The sequence below is a fragment of the Amblyraja radiata genome, chromosome 26 (assembly GCF_010909765.2).
Source record: "Amblyraja radiata isolate CabotCenter1 chromosome 26, sAmbRad1.1.pri, whole genome shotgun sequence".
NCBI lineage: Eukaryota > Metazoa > Chordata > Chondrichthyes > Rajiformes > Rajidae > Amblyraja > Amblyraja radiata.
This window is the reverse complement of record NC_045981.1, coordinates 7,034,465-7,053,563: the sequence shown is the minus strand read 5'-3', so window position 1 is coordinate 7,053,563 and position 19,099 is coordinate 7,034,465. Positions and strand designations below refer to the sequence as shown.

General features: G+C 44.4%; 1 protein-coding gene across 2 annotated transcripts in view; it reads left to right on the top strand.

Moving 5' to 3' along the window:
* Nucleotides 1-35: 35 nt before the first annotated feature.
* Nucleotides 36-19,099, top strand: part of LOC116987846 (myosin-16-like) — a 157,065-nt gene continuing 138,001 nt past the window's right edge. The window contains exon 1 of one of the 2 annotated variants that reach the window (XM_033044100.1): nucleotides 36-149. In XM_033044100.1, coding sequence (XP_032899991.1) covers nucleotides 66-149 — 84 coding nt within the window. In that variant the 5' untranslated portion in view covers nucleotides 36-65. The remainder of the gene's footprint in view (nucleotides 150-19,099) is intronic. The other variant, XM_033044098.1, reaches the window with a different exon arrangement.

Here is a 19,099-nt window from a genome sequence, read left to right as displayed (position 1 = left end):
CCTGTCTCGCACGCTTCCTCCTTGTGCCTCAGTGATGGTGAGATGAGAGGCCGCTGTGTGGAAGGATGGAGAAGAAAGTTTGTGTGATCCAAACTGATTTTCATCAGTATCGTCCAACTATTAGTGTTCCAGCCAAGCCTCTCGCACATGTAAGACAGAAATGCCACCCTCTTCCTCATTTCTGAAGCTGTCAGTCTTTAAATAGTTAAAATGCCTTTATCTAAGTTTATCTAATGCCTCTCCTCAGTTTACATTGGCAATGTATTCTGCAGATTTTAATGCCACTGTCTAGTGTATTATGTCTTGCATTGCATGTGCTGGGTGGTGATTTATATCAGTATCAGTAGAGCTACGAAATGTATCACAAAATAATCTAGATTTTCAATTAAAAGCTTAAATGTTTAATTGTGCTTTACATGTGCTGTGATCAAGCCTTTGTAACTTATGATGCAAAATAATATATTCAAAAATACATACTTGGATTACAATTAACATTGGTCAACATTATATTTTCTGGAGAGAACATTGATATTGAACAGGTTTAATAACTTGGAATAGGTTTAACAGAATAATTATCATTTGTTGTTTTAATCAAAAAATCTAACCATACCTATGTGTTTAATGTTTTGTACTAAACAGAAAAAGGTGTATTTCATGTTCTCAGGATGACCAAGAGTACTTTATCCAACTTCTGAACTGTTGCAATATTTGAAAGGTGACAGTCAGCTTGAGAATGAAGTTTTCATGGCTGGCGATGTAATAATGGAGCAGATAATCTGTCCCTGTATCACTGCTAGACATAAATATCAGCTGCATGCCACAGTGATCGTTCTGCTCTTCAAACAGATTATTTTCCAACCCACTGAAAGGAGGACACTGTTTTAATTTAAAATTTAATCTGCAGGATAATGCTTCCAATTTAACTCCCATACATTTGGAGACTTGTGCCAAAATTGTGATTGTGTTGTTTCGCAGATTCACAAGGACCGCCTGAGAGTCTCATTAATATAGGACTATACCAACTCAGTCTCCTCCATCGTGACTCCTGTTCTTGTGCTCCCATGGCGCAGTTGGGAAAGATGTCCCTGGATTTGCATTGAGTTCTAGTAAAGGAATAACCGATATAATTCTTATGGGTCTGTCCCACTTAGGCAGATTTTTTTTTTTTTTTGGTGACTACAGGCGTATGCCGAAAATTTTTCAACATGTTAAAAATGTTCATGCGAAAGTGGCGAGAATTTGGGTTGTCATAGGTTGTCGTAGGTGCTGTCGTAGGTTGTCGCCAGGTGACATAGGTTGTCACTGGTGCTGATTTCGGTGAATTCCATTGTCTTAGTCACTGCCGAAGAATCGCCTAAGTGGGAAAGGCCCATAAGTCAGTATAACAAGCAGCGTGGTGAAGGAGGGGAAAACCTTCTTTCTATAAGTTTCTTATAGAAACTTACAAAATTCTTAAGGGGTTGGACAGGCTAGATGCAGGAAGATTGTTCCCGATGTTGGGGAAGTCCAGAACAAGGGGTCACAGTTTAAGGATAAAAGGGGAAATCTTTTAGGACCGAGATGAGAAAAACATTTTTCACACAGAGAGTGGTGAATCTCTGGAACTCTCTGCCACAGAAGGTAGTTGAGGCCAGTTCATTGGCTATATTTAAGAGGGAGTTAGATGTGGCCCTTGTAGCTAAAGGTATCAGGGGGTATGGAGAGAAGGCAGGTACGGGATACTGAGTTGGATGATCAGCCATGATCACATTGAATGGCGGTGCAGGCTCGAAGGGCCGAATGGCCTACTCCTGCACCTATTTTCTATGTTTCTATGTAACCAGCAAGTGGTGGTGATTCTATCCATTTGCTGCACTTAGTTTAGTTAATTTAGTTACATTTAGTTTATTGTCACGTGTACCGAGCTACAATGAAGCTTTTGTTGTGTGCTGCCCTTTATCTTTCATGGCAGTAAATGTGTAGGAAGGAACTGCAGATGCTGGTTTAAACCGAAGGCAGACACAAAATACTGGAGTAACTCAGCAGGACAGGCAGCACCTCTGGAGAGAAGGGATGGGTGACGTTTCGGGTCGAGACCCTTCTGCGGTAAATGTTTTGGATTTTGGGGATGATATCAATGAAAGAAACTTTGACGGTTCACACAGCTGTCATGCTGTAGTATTTTGGATGGAGTGAATCTTTCAGTAGCGTTTTCTATACCATCAAACGGTCTGCTTTGTCCCAGAAAGGTTTGGTATTGAAATGAGTTTATTATGTCACATTTACTGGGATGCGGTGAAAAGATTTGGCCAGGCCAGTCGTACCATCCATGAATATATCGCGGAGTGAAAATGAGAAAATAAAATCTTCTGATTGAGAGTAAGGGGAGAGGGAAATGAGAGATATGGTAGTGTACAGTGTGAAAACGAGAGATCAAAGGAGACAGAGATCAAGTGAAATGGAGAAGAGATCATTGTTAGCTTGGGGAAGGTGACAATGAGGCATGCAAAGTAAAATTTAATCAAGAGGACAGTCAAACTAGTTGGAGAATTAGGATGGGGGAGCGATGGCGAAAGAGGTTACTTGTTAGAGTGTGGTCCTTGATGTTGGCAGTGGAAGTATAGATGGAGTCAGTAGGGTGAGGATGACGCAGCTTTGCTTAATGAACTATGGTGGACCAGCGGTAGAGTTGCTGCATTACAGCGAATCCAGCACGGGAGATCCAGGTTCGATCCAGACTACGGGTGCTGTCTGTATGGAGTTTGTACGTTCTCCCCGTGACCTGCGTGGGTTTTCTCCGAGATCTTCGGTTTCCTTCCACACTCCACAATGACTACAGGTTTGGAGGTTAATTGGCTTGGTAAATGTAAACATTGTCCCTCGTGGGTGTAGGGTAGTGTTGATGTGCGGGGATCGCTGGTCGGTGTCGATTTCATGTCTTCCCCTAGGTGGCAGAGGCTATGGAGGATGATGCTACTTCGAGAAAGGGATGTGTGGGAGGATGTGATCAATCACCCCTCTGTCTACTAAGGACTTGTCCACTTCTGTGAGGCCACAACTTTGTATAGAAAAAAAAATCGGTGCTTGATTTATGAAGCAGATTAATCAGTATGGCTCTCTAACCGTGATTTTCTAAGCAGGAACATCACATTTCAATGCCCCTGTCCCACTTAGGAAACCTGAACGGAAACCTCTGGAGACTTTGCGCCCCACCCAAGGTTTCTATGTGGTTCCCGGAAGTTTTTGTCAGTCTCCCTACCTGCTTCCACTACCTGCAACCTCCGACAACCACCTGCAACCTTCGGGAACCGCACGGAAACCTTGGGTGGGGCGCAAAGTCTCCAGAGGTTTCCGTTCAGGTTTCCTAAGTGGGACAGGGGCACTAGGATACCACTGACCCTGGAAGTCAAGAAGTTTTGCCTGTTGAGTTCTAAACAGCCTTCCACCAAACTCCAACTGGGGTTCTCATGATATAAAGGATTGTGAATACATAATACCTGGTCTCAGAATTCTGAACATGAATAAAAGAGTATTGGTCTTTGGAGAGAGAAACATTTTGGATCATCTGAAGTTCCAATAAAAGATCATGAAACTGAACCATTAACTCTGTCTCTTTCTCCATAGATACTGCCTGACCTGCTGGGTATTGTCCAGCATTTTATTTCATTATTATTATTTTAATTTTCAGTTGGATTCACTGCAAAGACCAGGATTACTTGTCCACCCCCAAATACTGACGAGGAGCGTTTGTCTTTTTGATCCATAATGAACCTTGGAATGAAGGCAGTCCTATCGTAGGTAGAGAGATCTAGGACATTAAATTGGTAAACATTTTGGAAAATCACTATATTTCCAAGTCAGGATGGACACATTTATTTAACACATGGTTCATGTAATTGAAAGATTACATTTCAAAAATAATTAACTGAAACTGAGGCATGTGGGGTTGAGATGAAGTGCCACGTAAATGTAGCTATTTCTGCCTCATTTCATGCCTAATGTGCCTAAGAAAACATATGTAATTTGCTGGGATATGGAGAAAAATGTGACACTACCAATAAAAAGTTGAATTAGGGCTTTGCTTATCGGGGACAGGAATTGTATGGGAGTGGTTTAAGTGGTTTTCTCAAATTACTGTTGGGAAGGTGAGTAATTGAGTGCATGGAATGTGAAATGCATGTTGATTCCTGATTTATTCCCCATAATGGTGTTGTTAAACGGATTGGTTCATGAGGATAAGTGCACTCAACATGAAATCTCCTCGACTACATTAGATAGAGACATAGTAACATAGAACATAGGTGCAGGAGTGGGCCATTCAGCTCTTCGAGCCAGCACCGCCGTTCAATATGGTCATGACTGATCATCCAAAATCAGTACCCCATTTCTGCTTTCTCCCCATATCCCTTGATTCCGTTAGTCCTAAGAGCTATATCATAGAAACATAGAAAATAGGTACAGGAGGAGACCATTCGGCCCTTCGAGCCAGCACGGTCATTCATTGTGATCATGGCTGATCGTCCCCAATCAATAACCCGTGCCTGCCTTCTCCCCATATCCCTTGATTTCGATAGCCCCTAGAGCTCTATCTAACTCTCTCTTAAATCCATCCAGTTATTTGTCCTCCACTGCCCTCTGTGGCAGGGAATTCCACAAATTCGCAACTCTCTGGGTGAAAAAGTTTTTCTCACCTCCGTCTTAAATGGCCTCCCCTTTATTCTAAGACTGTGGCCCCTGGTTCTGGACTCGCCCAATATTGGGAACATTTTTCCTGCATCTAGCTTGTCCAATCCTTTTATAATTTTATATGTTTCTATAAGATCCACCCTCATCCTTCTAAACTAGTGAATACAAGCCTAGTCTTTTCAATCTTTCCTCATATGACAGTTCCGCCATCCCAGGGATCAATTTCGTGAACCTACGCTGCACTGCCTCAATCACAAGGATGTCCTTCCTCAAATTAGGAGACCAAAACTGTACACAATACTCCAGGCGTGGTCTTACCAGAGCCCTATACAACTGCAGAAGAACCTCTTTACTCCTATACTGAAATCTATATCTCGAACTCTCTCTTGAAAACATCATTGCATGGACCATCATTGGCCAAGAAGCGATTCTCATGACTAGTTCTGGCAACAAGTCTGGTTTCTTGTCACATTGAGCACTGTCACTCTTAACTGCATGAAGATAACAATGATAGGGAGGGAGAGGACTGAGGGACATAGTGTGGGCAAGGTGGTACGTATGTGTACGAGTGTGTGTATGTGTGCGAGTGTATGTGTGTGAGTGTGTGTATGTGAGTGTGGGTGCGTGTGCGAGTGTGTGTATGTGCGAGTGTGTGTGCGCGGGTGTGTGCGTGAGTGTGGTGTGTATGCGAGTGTGTGTGCGCGGGTGTGTGCGTGAGTGTGGTGTGTATGCGAGTGTGTGTGTGCGTGTGTATGCAAGTGTGTATGTGTGCGAGTGTTTGATTGTATCTGTGTTTGTTTAAAGTGTGCGAGTGCGTGTGTGTGCAAGTGTGTGTGCGAGTGTGTGTGGGCATGTGTGTGTGTGTGTGTATGTGTGCGAGTGTGTGTGAGTATGTGTGTGTCTGCGTGAGTGTTTGATTGTATCTATGTTTGTATAATGTGTGTGTGTCCCCATGTATGCATGTGCATTGAGTCTATGCAACAAAGCTTGCTATCCAATTATCTTAGATCTTCTTGGCATTGGACCAAGCTCCCTCTCTCTCTTAGGTCTGTGTGGTGACTGGTATCCCATGTACACCCTACTTCTTAAAAAGAAAATCGGCCTCTGGAAAATGTTGGATTCTTGGATTTGGAGTGCAAGTGAGGGGATGATCTTTGTATGATGAATTGTGTCAGAAAAGCTTCCAGCATTTTTACAGTTCCATGTTGAGTCCAAAACAAATGTATTCTGAATGGGATGTACCTGAATGAACCTGTATGTGCCTACTTATCATTTCAGAGCTTGTGCTTCACCACAATTGGGGAATGCACCCATAGGCTCCTGGCTGTGATAACCGCATCACCTCGTGTGTTGCTGGCTGTTCATGGGGAGATTCATCAGCCACAGACTTGCTTTGTCAGCATTGGGAGGTTTACATGCATCCGCAATAGTAATGCACAGAATGCTTCAATTAAAAATGTTACATTTCGCAACGCTCAACCTTTTGGGTCTTGAATGTAAAAGAGGATTGGATGTAAAAGTGAAAGTTTAATGTATAGGAAGGAACTGCAGAGTAGTGAAGTTGGCGATGGTATCAAACAGGAAATTAGAAATGCGTGCGACAAAGGCAAAACCGTTATAATGGGTGACTTCAATCTACATGTAGATTGGGTGAATCAAATTGGCAGGGGTGCTGAGGAAGAGGATTTCTTGGAATGTATGCGGGATAGTTTTCTAAATCAACATGTAGAGGAACCAACGAGAGAGCAGGCTATTTTAGACTGGGTATTGAGTAATGAGGAAGGGTTAGTTAGCAGTCTTGTTGTACGTGCCCCCTTGGGCAAGAGTGACCATAATATGGTTGAGTTCTTCATTAGGATGGAGAGTGACATTGTTAATTCAGAAACAATGGTTCTGAACTTAAAGAAAGGTAACTTTGAGGGTATGAGACGTGAATTGGCCAAGATTGACTGGCAATTAATTCTAAAAGGGTTGACGGTGGATATGCAATGGAAGACATTTAAAGACTGCATGGATGAACTACAAAAATTGTTCATCCCAGTTTGGCAAAAGAATAAATCAGGGAAGGTAGTACATCCGTGGATAACAAGGGAAATCAGGGATAGTATCAAAGCGAAGGATGATGTGTACAAATTAGCCAGAAAAAGCAGCATACCGGAGGACTGGGAGAAATTCAGAGACCAGCAGAGGAGGATAAAGGGCTTAATTAGGAAAGGAAAAATAGATAATGAAAGAAAATTGGCAGGGAACATAAAAACTGACTGCAAAAGTTTTTATAGATATGTGAAAAGAAAGAGATTAGTTAAAACAAATGTAGGTCCCTTGCAGTCAGAAACAGGTGAGTTGATCATGGTGAACAAGGATATGGCAGACCAATTGAATAACTACTTTGGTTCCGTCTTCACTAAGGAAGACATAAATAATCTGCCGGAAATAGCAGGGGACCGCGGGTCAAAGGAGTTGGAGGAATTGAGTGAAATCCAGGTTAGCCGGGAAGTAGTGTTGGGTAAATTGAATGGATTAAAGGCCGATAAATCCCCATGGCCAGATAGGCTGCATCCCAGAGTACTTAAGGAAGTAGCTCCAGAAATAGTGGATGCATTAGTAATAATCTTTCAAAACTCTTTAGATTCTGGAGTAGTTCCTGAGGATTGGCGGGTAGCAAACGTAACCCCACTTTTTAAGAAGGGAGGGAGAGAGAAAACGGGGAATTACAGACCAGTTAGTCTAACATCGGTAGTGGGGAAACTGCTAGAGTCAGTTATTAAAGATGGGATAGCAGCACATTTGGAAAGTGGTGAAATCATTGGACAAAGTCAGCATGGATTTACAAAAGGTAAATCATGTCTGACGAATCTTATAGAATTTTTCGAGGATGTAACTAGTAGCGTGGATAGGGGAGAACCCGTGGATGTGGTGTATCTGGACTTCCAGAAGACTTTCGACAAGGTCCCACATAAGAGATTAGTATACAAACTTAAAGCACACGGCATTGGGGGTTCAGTATTGATGTGGATAGAGAACTGGCTGGCAAACAGGAAGCAAAGAGTAGGAGTAAACGGGTCCTTTTCACAATGGCAGGCAGTGACTAGTGGGGTACCGCAAGGCTCAGTGCTGGGACCCCAGCTATTTACAATATATATTAATGATCTGGATGAGGGAATTGAAGGCAATATCTCCAAGTTTGCGGATAACACGAAGCTGGGGGGCAGTGTTAGCTGTGAGGAGGATGCTGGGAGACTGCAAGGTGACTTGGATAGGCTGGGTGAGTGGGCAAATGTTTGGCAGATGCAGCATAATGTGGATAAATGTGAGGTTATCCACTTTGGTGGCAAAAACAGGAAAGCAGACTATTATCTAAATGGTGGCCGACTAGGAAAAGGGGAGATGCAACGAGACCTGGGTGTCATGGTACACCAGTCATTGAAAGTAGGCATGCAGGTGCAGCAGGCAGTGAAGAAAGCGAATGGTATGTTAGCTTTCATAGCAAAAGGATTTGAGTATAGGAGCAGGGACGTTCTACTGCAGTTGTACAGGGTCTTGGTGAGACCACACCTGGAGTATTGCGTACAGTTTTGGTTTCCAAATCTGAGGAAGGACATTATTCCCATAGAGGGAGTGCAGAGAAGGTTCACCAGACTGATTCCTGGGATGTCAGGACTGTCTTATGAAGAAAGACTGGATAGACTTGGTTTATACTCTCTAGAATTTAGGAGATTGAGAGGGAATCTTATAGAAACTTATAAAATTCTTAAGGGGTTGGACAGGCTAGATGCAGGAAGATTGCTCCTGATGTTGGGGAAGTCCAGGACAAGGGGTCACAGCTTAAGGATAAGGGGGAAATCCTTTAAAACCGAGATGAGAAGAAACTTTTTTCACACAGAGAGTGGTGAATCTCTGGAACTCTCTGCCACAGAGGGTAGTCGAGGCCAGTTCATTGGCTATATTTAAGAGGGAGTTAGATGTGGCCCTTGTGGCTGAGGGGATCAGAGGGTATGGAGAGAAGGCAGGTACGGGATACTGGGTTGGATGATCAGCCATGATCATATTGAATGGCGGTGCAGGCTCGAAGGGCCGAATGGCCTACTCCTGCACCTAATTTCTATGTTTCTATGTTTCTATTCTCTTGTGCTGCAAGCGCACCAGGTTTTTTTCTGATCGGTGGAATATTACAAAAGTTCTGAAGGGTTAAATATCGTAAAACCGCCCCTTCCTGCACCCGCTGTCAATCACCAGAGGCGAGGAGAATAAAGCTGAAGGAGCAGAGTGATCACAGTGTGGAGAGCGAGCTACATCGGCTATCACGACGAGCTGGGAGCCGCTGAGTGAGTGCGGCCGGCAGGCAGCCGGTGAGTGAGCAAGTGCGACTGGGAGCCGGTGAGTGATTGCAGTCGCCTCCACCCCCACTCACCTCTGAGTGAGTGCGACCTCTCCACATCCCCACTTACCCCCTCCCACCCACATGACTCCCGCCCACACACCACCCTCCCCTCCTTGCCCCGCCCCCACACCACCCTCCCCCACCCTTACCTCCCCCATACCCCCCTCCCCCATACCCCCCTCCCCCCACACAAACCCTGCCCACACACACACACACACACACACCACCCCATAACCCTCCCACCCCACACCCACCCTGCCACACAGCGGTAGGCCACGCAAGCGGCAGGGGTAGGCCATGGCAGTGCTCCCCTTACTGGCACCCAACAGACCCCGCCTGAAGCCGTCCCCCTCCCCTGGCTACAGGACGCTCCCTGCTGGCCCCCGCCTGAAGCCAACCCCCTCCCCTGGCTACAGAACGGTCCCCTGCATTGCAGGAACGGTTGCGTTGGGGGAACTGGTTGCATTGGGGGACCAGGCCTCCCATGTGACAGGGACCCAACGGGTGAGTGGTGGAATCTTACGTTGGGGAACGGGTTGCGTTGGGGGACCAGGCCACCCGTGGGGGCTATGGGTGAGTGGTGGAATATTGTGTTGAGGGAAAGGGTTATGTTGGGGGAACGGGTGAGTGGTGGAAATGGGTTGCTTTGGGGAACGGGTGAGTGGTGAATTATTGCATTGGGGGAACAAGGCCCAACGGGTCCCACTTTGTCTAGTACATAATTAAAACTCTGATCTTGTGCTCTTCCGGTTTTGCTTTTTTCTCTATTTGCGGAATCTATCTCTTCCACTTTTTTCTAATGTTTCCTGTCTCATATCTGGTGGGGACGGAGGGGGAATAGACGGATAGGAAGGCGGTGGGGGAGGTGAGGAGGAATAGTGGGGTGATAGAGGGTTGGAGGGGGGTGGTTGTTAGAGGAGAGGAGTTATGGAGAGAGGGAGTGAGTGAGGGTTGGGTAAAGGAGAGGGAGGGAGAGGTGAGGAAGGGATTGGGGGAGGGGAGGAGGAGAGGGGAAAGATCCTGGGAAGTTGAGGAGGGAGCGTGGGGGGATTGAGGGAGAGGAGGGGGATGGGAGGGAGAGGGGAGAAAGTGGGGGAGGTGAGGAGGGAGAGTGGGGAGGGAGAGGAGGAGGGAGTGGGGGAGGTAGGGAGTGGGGAGTAGAGGGAAAGGAGGGCAGTGCAGGAGGTGAGGGATAGTGAGGGTGGTATAGGAGGAGTGGGGAGGTGGGGGAAAGAGGGATAGGAGGGGGGTAGGGAGGGGAGAGGAGTTATGGAGGGAAGGAGGGAGTCACTGAGGGTAGGGGAAGGAGAGGGAGGGATTGGAGGAGGAGGAGGAGGAGGAGAGGGGAAAGAAGAGGGAGGGTGAAGAGGAGGGGGAGGGAGTGCTGGGGAATGAGGAGAAATGAGCTGGGCCTGCGCAGTGGGGGCTCTGCATGAGTGGCAGAATATTGCATTGGGGGAACAGGTGAGTGGTGGAATATTGTGTTGGGGAACCCAACAGGTCTGCACATAGTCTAGCTTAGTATTACATTTCAAGCTTCTACATTATTTTTAGTTCTTGTATGCAGTGACATTAACTCAATTAACCAAAATAGGGAAAATGGCCAACTGAGAAAACATTTGTGTTATGTGATGGAAGTTTGATTGTAATCACCGGCCAAAATCTTTGTCTAAAATCCAAACAAAATGAGGATAATAGATTTGATTTTAATGCGGTTGATTTACATCAAAACATATTGAAAGGAATGTGTGGCAGATCCTGTCAAGCCTTACCTTGTCAAGCATGCCATTTCAAAAACCTGTGTGGTGTTTGAATAATTTTCTAAAATTGCTGGTTAAATCTTTAAAATGAATGATGGAGATTGCTTCAGCGTTCTGTTCAAACTCTTGATTTTCCTCGGGCTCAGCGATGTACAGTGTGTAGAAAATGACAGTAGACATGGCACAGCCTTGCGGCTACCAGGCAGTGAACTCCAGCCAACCTCCTAATTATGGGCTAAGATAGATCGTCAAATAAGTAAGTGCACACTTGCCCTGCTTTCTGGTATTTTAAATCCTGCCAGAGCAGATGATGGTTGGAGGTTGAAGGATTTTGGAAGAAATCCAAGTCTGTTAATTTTCCCTGACAGAAACCATTTTAATGTGAATGATGACATGACATTGTGAGATATTGCCTTTCCAACACTTAACACATTAGCAGCCCTTGTAACGCAGGACCTGATAATATCTATCATGCATTCTGGTCAATATTCTTTGTCAAATGTCAGCTATATTATAAACAAGCCTATTATCCCTATTTTGTTGGGGGGTTTTTTTGTTCCAAAATTTCAGCCTGTGATTCCAGGTACACTTTGCCAATTGTTTTAAATGTGGTATTATCCCATTTATTGAGGGGCAGGGGAAGGTTAGTCCTGGGATTAGATGTGAATGATGAATGTGTTACAAATGCTATAAATCTGCATTCTCGGTGATTGATAAAATTCTTTCTTAAACGTGCATTTTTGCTTTTGGCTCTGTGACCTCCATAATTAATCAAATAGTTATTTTACATTCAGGTTTCTCCCTCCAGACGTCTCCTCCCTTGCAGACACCAAGTCTCACTGGAGTGTGGTAACTCTGTGACCCTTCTTCTCCCTGCAGCGCGTCCTGCTCCGCCATTATTCAAACCTGATGCTGCCACTTTAAATACTTTCCCGTACAGGGCGGTATTGTATGTACCACTGTAACCAAGGCTATTTGCTCAGTACATGCTGAGCCTTAACCCCATCTCCTTCTAGCTGTGAACAATAATATTAAACTAGATGGGGGCATTACTTTTACAGTTGGAGAGGATCATACAACGTTTGCTCTTTAAAACAGACCTATTCTTAAAAATATATATATTTGGCAAAAAAATCTGCCACATATGTTTGTCTTCGGGTACTCGAGTTACCACCAAGATTGAAAGTGGGAAAATGATTTAGAGTTCCAAATCTTAGGCTTACCCTCATTCTATGCCTCAGCCAACGGCTTTCAACTCATTTACCACACATTTTGGATCCTCACCCATATAATCACAACCTATGTATTTGTTTAGAACATGTTGTGACAAGGGCCGACTGTGGCTGGCAGTACTTGGACCGAGGCCACCTCTACAAGCTGCCTTGTTGCCGTGTTGGTGTAAAAACCGAAACAATTTCAATATTTTGAGTTTTCTCCCCATTTAGTTAATGTTCAGGAATATTGCCGTGCACACTGTCCACCTCCTCCTGTTTTATTATTGAAGTTATGATTCTTTACACCAACTATTTCTCAGCTGGATTTTTGCCTCAAAATGATACAATTCTTTGCCCACAGCTACGTCTGGGCTGTGAATCGATAGAACTATAACCTTCACCAAGTGTACTACAACAGACCTTGTCTCATGCTGACAGTGTCAAACGTTAATGCCTCAACATGTTTATCACAAAATGTTCCATCTTGCCTCCAGCAAGGTTCTCATAAAGAACAAATAGGAAACTGATCTTATCCATGTCATCTCGACTCCAGAACCAAAGTAACTCCAAATCCTGCCATCAAGCTACTGTACATAGATATTAATATGGACATGGTAGACACAAAATCTAGGAGTAACTCAGCAGGACAGGTAGCATCCCTGGAGAGAAGGAATGGGTGACTTTACGGGTCGAGACCCTTCTTCAGACTGAGAGTCAGGGGAAAGGAAAATGACAGACATAGGTGGTGATGTAGAGAGATATAGAACAAAGGGGGGGGGGGAGGAGTGTGTTTGAAGAACAAGATCTGCTGGTAGCAGTATACTTGGCCTCCGGTTTCTGAGGCACGGTGCCAAAGCAGCAGAGAGGTTTCAACAACTCTTTCTCTGCAAAGTCTTCTAGATACATTGGTAGGATAAGCAAACCAATTTCATCTGAAGCATTGAAGTCCTAGTCACACACTCTCAGTTCCAATGGGACAGGCTTGCACTGCTTGCATGTCTGAAACATGACTCCTGAAACATAAATTATGTTCCAAGCTCCTCCATTTTCTCTAAACCTCCTTGAAAAATGTTTCACATTCCATATTTCCCCATTGGTCATGAGGATGTGGCTGGCCCATGACTGCTCCAAATGGAAACCATTGTTCTCATAGCCTATCCTGTCTATCCTGCTGGCAGCGAGCTGAAGCCCAATGTAAAGGGGAGAAGCAACACAGCAATTCTCAAACTATCCACCCAACTGCCCCATCAACCACCTCCTGGCCACATTTGCCAAAATCGGTGATTTGCCAAAATCTCGACAGCAGCTCGAAGACCCGCAGGAATGGAGAAGAAGAATCCTCGATCCGAGAGCTGTCCACACAAACAAATGCAAGGCCATTTACTGCAATGTAAATAGAACATACGGTGTGTAGGAAGGAACAGCAAATGCTGGTTTACACTATAGATGGGCACAAAATGCTGGAGTGACTCAGCAGGACAGGCAGCACCACTGGAGAGAAGGAATGGGTGACCTTTTCAGGTCGAGACCCTTCTTCAAGCTGAATCTATAGAACAGTAGGACACAGGAACAGGCCCTTCGGCCCACAATGACTGTGCTGAGTTTAATGCCAGGACCAACTATTCCCTGCTGCACAAAGTCCGTATCCCTCCATTCCCTACATCTCCATGTGTTTATACAACAATCTCTTCAATGCCACGTTTGTATCTGCCTCCACCACCATCCCCAGGTTGTATCGTAAGCAATGGATATCCAACATCATCAACACAATCTTTATTCCCATCCTGTTAAACTAAAGGAGCCCATTGCACTGTACGTGCTGTACTACATTAGTGCTGCACAGTTCAATATCAAACGCACAGAACTGACAATAACACAGCTGTTGGTGTGTTGTTTGTTTGCCACTGGCAATCTCCAAGTAAATAATTTAAGTTGGTGAGAGATGTAGTTAATTATTGCTCTGGTAGAGTTATGAGAAATACTTAGTTTTTAATTTTTGTCTCATCTGATCTGTATTTATGACGACAATATCCTGTTGCAAATGCAAGAATTTCATTGTCCTATCTGGGACACATGACAATAAACTCTCTTGACTTGACTTGACTTGAGATACAGCATGGAAACAGGCCCTATGACCCAGTGAGCCGGCACCGACCAAGGATCACCCATACACTAGTTGTATCCTACAAACTAGGAACAATTTACAGGGGCCAATTAACCTACAAACGTGCATGACTTTGGACTGTGGGAGGAAACCAGAGCACCCGGGGAAAACCCACGTGGTCACAGGGAGATCAGACAAACTCCGTACAGGCGATACCCGTAGTCAGGATCGAACCCAGATCTGTATTGCTGTAAGCCACCATGCCGTGAAATTAGATTCACGTGAGTGAAGTTAGATTCCAGAGGAGTCAAGGGTGTACCAGTGCCTAAATAAATGTCAGATTCTAAAGGGGCTGTCCCACTTGGTCTACCTAATTGGCGAGTTTAGAAGAGTTTGAAAAAATGACCTGTGAAGATCTCTTTTGACTATGATGAAGACTATCCTCGATTACCTACGACTAACATGCCGACCTACTACGGCCTACTACGACTAAACCTACAAGTGAAAAAAGTATCGATTTTTTTTCCATGACGACCTTTCTTTACTCGCGGGCATTTTATAACATATTGAAAAAAATGTTACTCGAGTGGCCTCGAGTACGCAGATACCACTCTCGAGCATGAAGGAGACTTACGAAGACCTCCTACGACCTCGTGTCGGCCACGCTGCGAGTATGAGTCGAGGGCAAACTCGCCAGAACTCACGGATTAGATCGCCCATGTGGGACAGGCCCTTAAGGATCATATATGTCTAAATATGAAGATAGACACAAATAGCTGGAGTAACAGGCAGCATCTCTGGCGAGAAGGAATGGGTGACATTTTGGGTCGAGACCTTCGGTTTAAACCAGCCTCTGTAGTTCCTTCCTCCATATTATGTCTAACCATGGTCGATCCTTGCAATATCCCCATGTTACTTGATATTTCTATAGGTGAGGTCCATTTTTGCGACACCTGTATCTGATTTGTGCAGTAGAAATTCCATTAATTAGGGCAATTCTGATGGAGCAAGGGGTTGCAAATGTTTTAGATTTCAAATTCCTCTGAGTACCAGATTTGCTGCTTTCAAGAAGCATTCTCTTGGTATGTTTCAGAAAAAGCCTGTCAAATGGAATTACTTGGAAACCCGAAGTAAGAAATGGAATGCATCTGATTCTATTGATCCAATGCTAACTCTCTGAATCAAAACAGTGAATTGTCATTTAATATAATTCACTGTCATTAAAACATCAGCCTTTATCTATATTTATTTCATTAATTGCTGCCATGCAGCTGATGGCTGAGACTCAGTTGGCATCCCAGGCCCCATTTGTATATCACATGACCCCAGACCCGTCTTTTACTTTACCTGTTTACTCTCTGTGATTGTTTATGATGCTGACGATCTAAAAATAGACCATTCTAGTCATAGTCACAGAACACGGAAACAGATCAATGCTGACCAAGCTGCCCCCATCTACACTTGTCTCAACTGCCTGCATTTGGCCCATATCCCACTAAACCGTTCATACCCATGTACAGGTCCAAACATCTTTTAAATGAGCATAAGTGATAGGAGCAAAATTAGGCCATTCGGCCCATTAAGTCTACTCCACCATTCAATCATGGCTGATCTTGCACCCGCTGAGTTTCTCCAGCACTTTTGTCTACCTTCGATTTTCTTTAGATAGCATTTCTTTAGATAGCTTTCTTTAGATAGCTTTCTTTAGATAGCTTTCTTTAGATAGCTTTCTTTAGATAGCAACCTGGTAAGAGCACCCCAATGAATGGATCTCAGCACCAGCCTAAATCAGATTTTAGCACGATATATGGGTGATCAGTTTCCTTCAACAATTAGCTATTCCGCTCAGGTTTGAATTGGGGTTAAAATGTTAATGGATTTCACATCAGCAACTACCTTTTGAAAGATAATTATGCTTGCTTGTACATACTGGTGTCTGTATATTTAGTTTAGTTTAGTTTAGAGGTACAGTGCGGAAACAGGTCCTTCAGCCCACCGAGTCTGCACCGACCAGCGATCCCCACCCACTAACACTATCCTACTCTAGGGACAATTTTTACATTTATTCCAAGCCAATTAACCTACAGAACTGTACGTCTTTGAGGTGCGGGAGGAAACTGAAGATCTCGGAGAAAACCCACTCAGGTCACGGAGAGAACGTACAAATTCCGTACAAACAAGCACCTGTAGTCGGGATCGAACCCAGGTCTCTGGCGCTGTAAGTGCTGTAAGGCAGCAACTCTACCTCAGCGCCACCGTGCCGCCGTGTTGGGTGAACATAACTCGGGGACGTCCTGTATTTATTCCTTTCATTTCAGCACAAATTAACTGATATATATAACTGCAATCATTCAAATAATGGATTGAACGGAGGTTTCACAAACTAATGGAAAGGGACAACCAAGGTCGTGAGGTAAATGAAAGAAACAGGAGTGGGAGGAGGCCATTTAGTCCTTCCAGCCTGCCCTGCCATTCAGCAAGATCATGGCACTTGTATTTATAGGTTAACTCTCATTTTGCAGCAGAAATATTAGAGAAATCTGGTCTGCATGGATGGCAATGAAAACTAATACCATATGTCTTTAATAAAGGAATTCTAAACAAATTGAAGCAAGCGCCACAACTAATCAGATTTGAGGCATTGATGTGATTCAGAAACTTTCCTGTTAGTGGAGGTTGTTTTCAAAGGCCCTGCCTTCCTGCCATTGTCCTGGCTGTCAATACTTTTTGGAAACACTTAACATGAAATTACAGTTTGACAGTGCTTTTATTCCATGCTAAAAATGATTTAATGGCAAGACTACGCAGCATTCTTTCCCTTGATCCTGAAACTCTCCAGATAAATGGGTAGTGGATAAATTCACCTCTCTGGCAAAAATTCAAGTCTACTGCTGGCAGAGGGCAAAGTGGCTCTTTACAAAGGTCACTTTGTTCTGGTCGGTTTCAATCCCACTCAGGAGGTTGAATTCACATTAACACCTAGTTTATTAATGATAATTATAATATATTGGCACGCAGGGCAGTAAAGGATGTAGTAGAGGCACCACAAACCGTGGCTCCAAGGGGGCTCACTCACACACAGGGGATGGGATATCATTGCAGCATCTGAAAGTAGATTCAATGTTGGGTAGAAACTCTTCATTAGATGTCCAAAGCTTTCAAGAATAGATATTGATAGTCTGCTGAAATGGCACAATGATTCAAAGTGTAGGAAGGGACTGCAGATGCTGGTTTACACCAAAGACAGACACATAATGCTGGTGTAACTCAGAGGAGGTAGTTGAGGTTGGGACTATCCCAACGTTTAGGAAAGAGTTAGGCAGGATAGTGCCAGGCACAGTGTGTAGGAAGGAACTGCAGATGCTGGTTTAAACCGAGGATAGATACAAAATGCACTAAGAAGGACACAAGATGCTGGAGTAACTCAGCAGGACAGGCAGCATCTCTGCAGGAGGGTCTGAAGAAGGGTCTCGACCCGAAACGTCACCCATTCCTTCTCTCCAGAGATGCTGCCTGTCCTGCTGAGTTACTCCAGCATCTTGTTTCCTTCTTAGTGTCAGACACTGTGGCATTCCCACTGGAGAGCTGGAACACAACAGGCTGGTGTGTCTTGATGAAAAAGGCCTGTAACAACTTTGAAGGCAGCCAACAGGATCAGGTCACTAGAGCCAGAGAATGAGGGAAGGCTTCAGCATTCCATGGTGTTATTTCCATGCCCCCCCCCTGTTCCCGAGTGTGTGTCTCCAGGGCTGGTCTTGCTCACCAACGCAGTCAGTCTACACACTCACATCATGGTCAGCTGATGGCGGTGTGTTTGATTTACATTGGGCTAACTAAAATGGCCATGATCCGCAGATGTGCCTTGTAAACTCCAGAAACACAAAACATATTTGTGGATTATGACACCTCATTCTTGCTTGGGATCAATCATTGCAAAATGATTGTTAAAATATGAGATCATGCTTTTGGGCTTTGGATTTCCCCAGGAAGGTATAGGAAGCCGGCTAGTACTGCAAACCTGGTCATTTGTACCAACCAGCCTGTTTATATCAACATTTGAACATCTGTGCAAGCAAATACATATCTAGGTACATTAAGGAAGATTTGAGATTTATCACTGGGCCACTCAAGGCTGCTCTGCTACTTTCCGTACCTTCTCTGCATTTCCATCCACCCATGTTAACCTTGTACCTCTTATCAAGGACACATTTATCTCTGCCTTAAAAGTGTTAAATACCTTAGGGAGAGTGATGGTGTCAGAGGTTATGGGGAGAAAGCAGGAGAATGGGGTTAGGAGGGAGAGATAGATCAGCCATGATTGAATGGCGGTGTAGACTTGATGGGCCAACTGGCTTAATTCTACTTCTATTCCTTATGACCTTATGAGTTCGAAAAACTCAAGACTCTATGAGGGAAAAACAATCACCTCATCCCTATCTTAATTGGAGGGCACCTTCCATTAAAACAGTGATCCCTGGTTCTAGATTCCCTAACACGATGAAACATTCCCCATGTGACCTCAGTCAAGCCCCTTCGAGATCTTGTACGCTTCAGTCAAGTGACCTCTTCTTTAAATTCCAGTAGCTACAAGGTGAGTGAACATCCAGCAAAATCCCAAGTTTGGATTTTCTCAGTTCCAGCCTGATTTGCCATCTGAGTTGACGGGGTTTGTACTGGGCAATGGTCCATGTGCCATGGGTAATGGTTCCATGCTAATTCATCCTAGGTTCATTCCATCTGGTATTTGCCATTAAGGAAACCCACAAATTCAATTCCTTCAGTTGGTAACACTGGAAGGATGGGAAATGAACACATTGAGTATATTGGCAGAAGATGCATTGGCAGTTGAGCACATTGAGCAGTGTGTCTTATTCCCACAGTGTGGAGCTCCAACATGAGAGTTGAGTCATTTCACCTTCTGTCACTGCTGTTGAATTCAGTGTCGGGAAACATGAATTTTAGTTGTAAAATACCA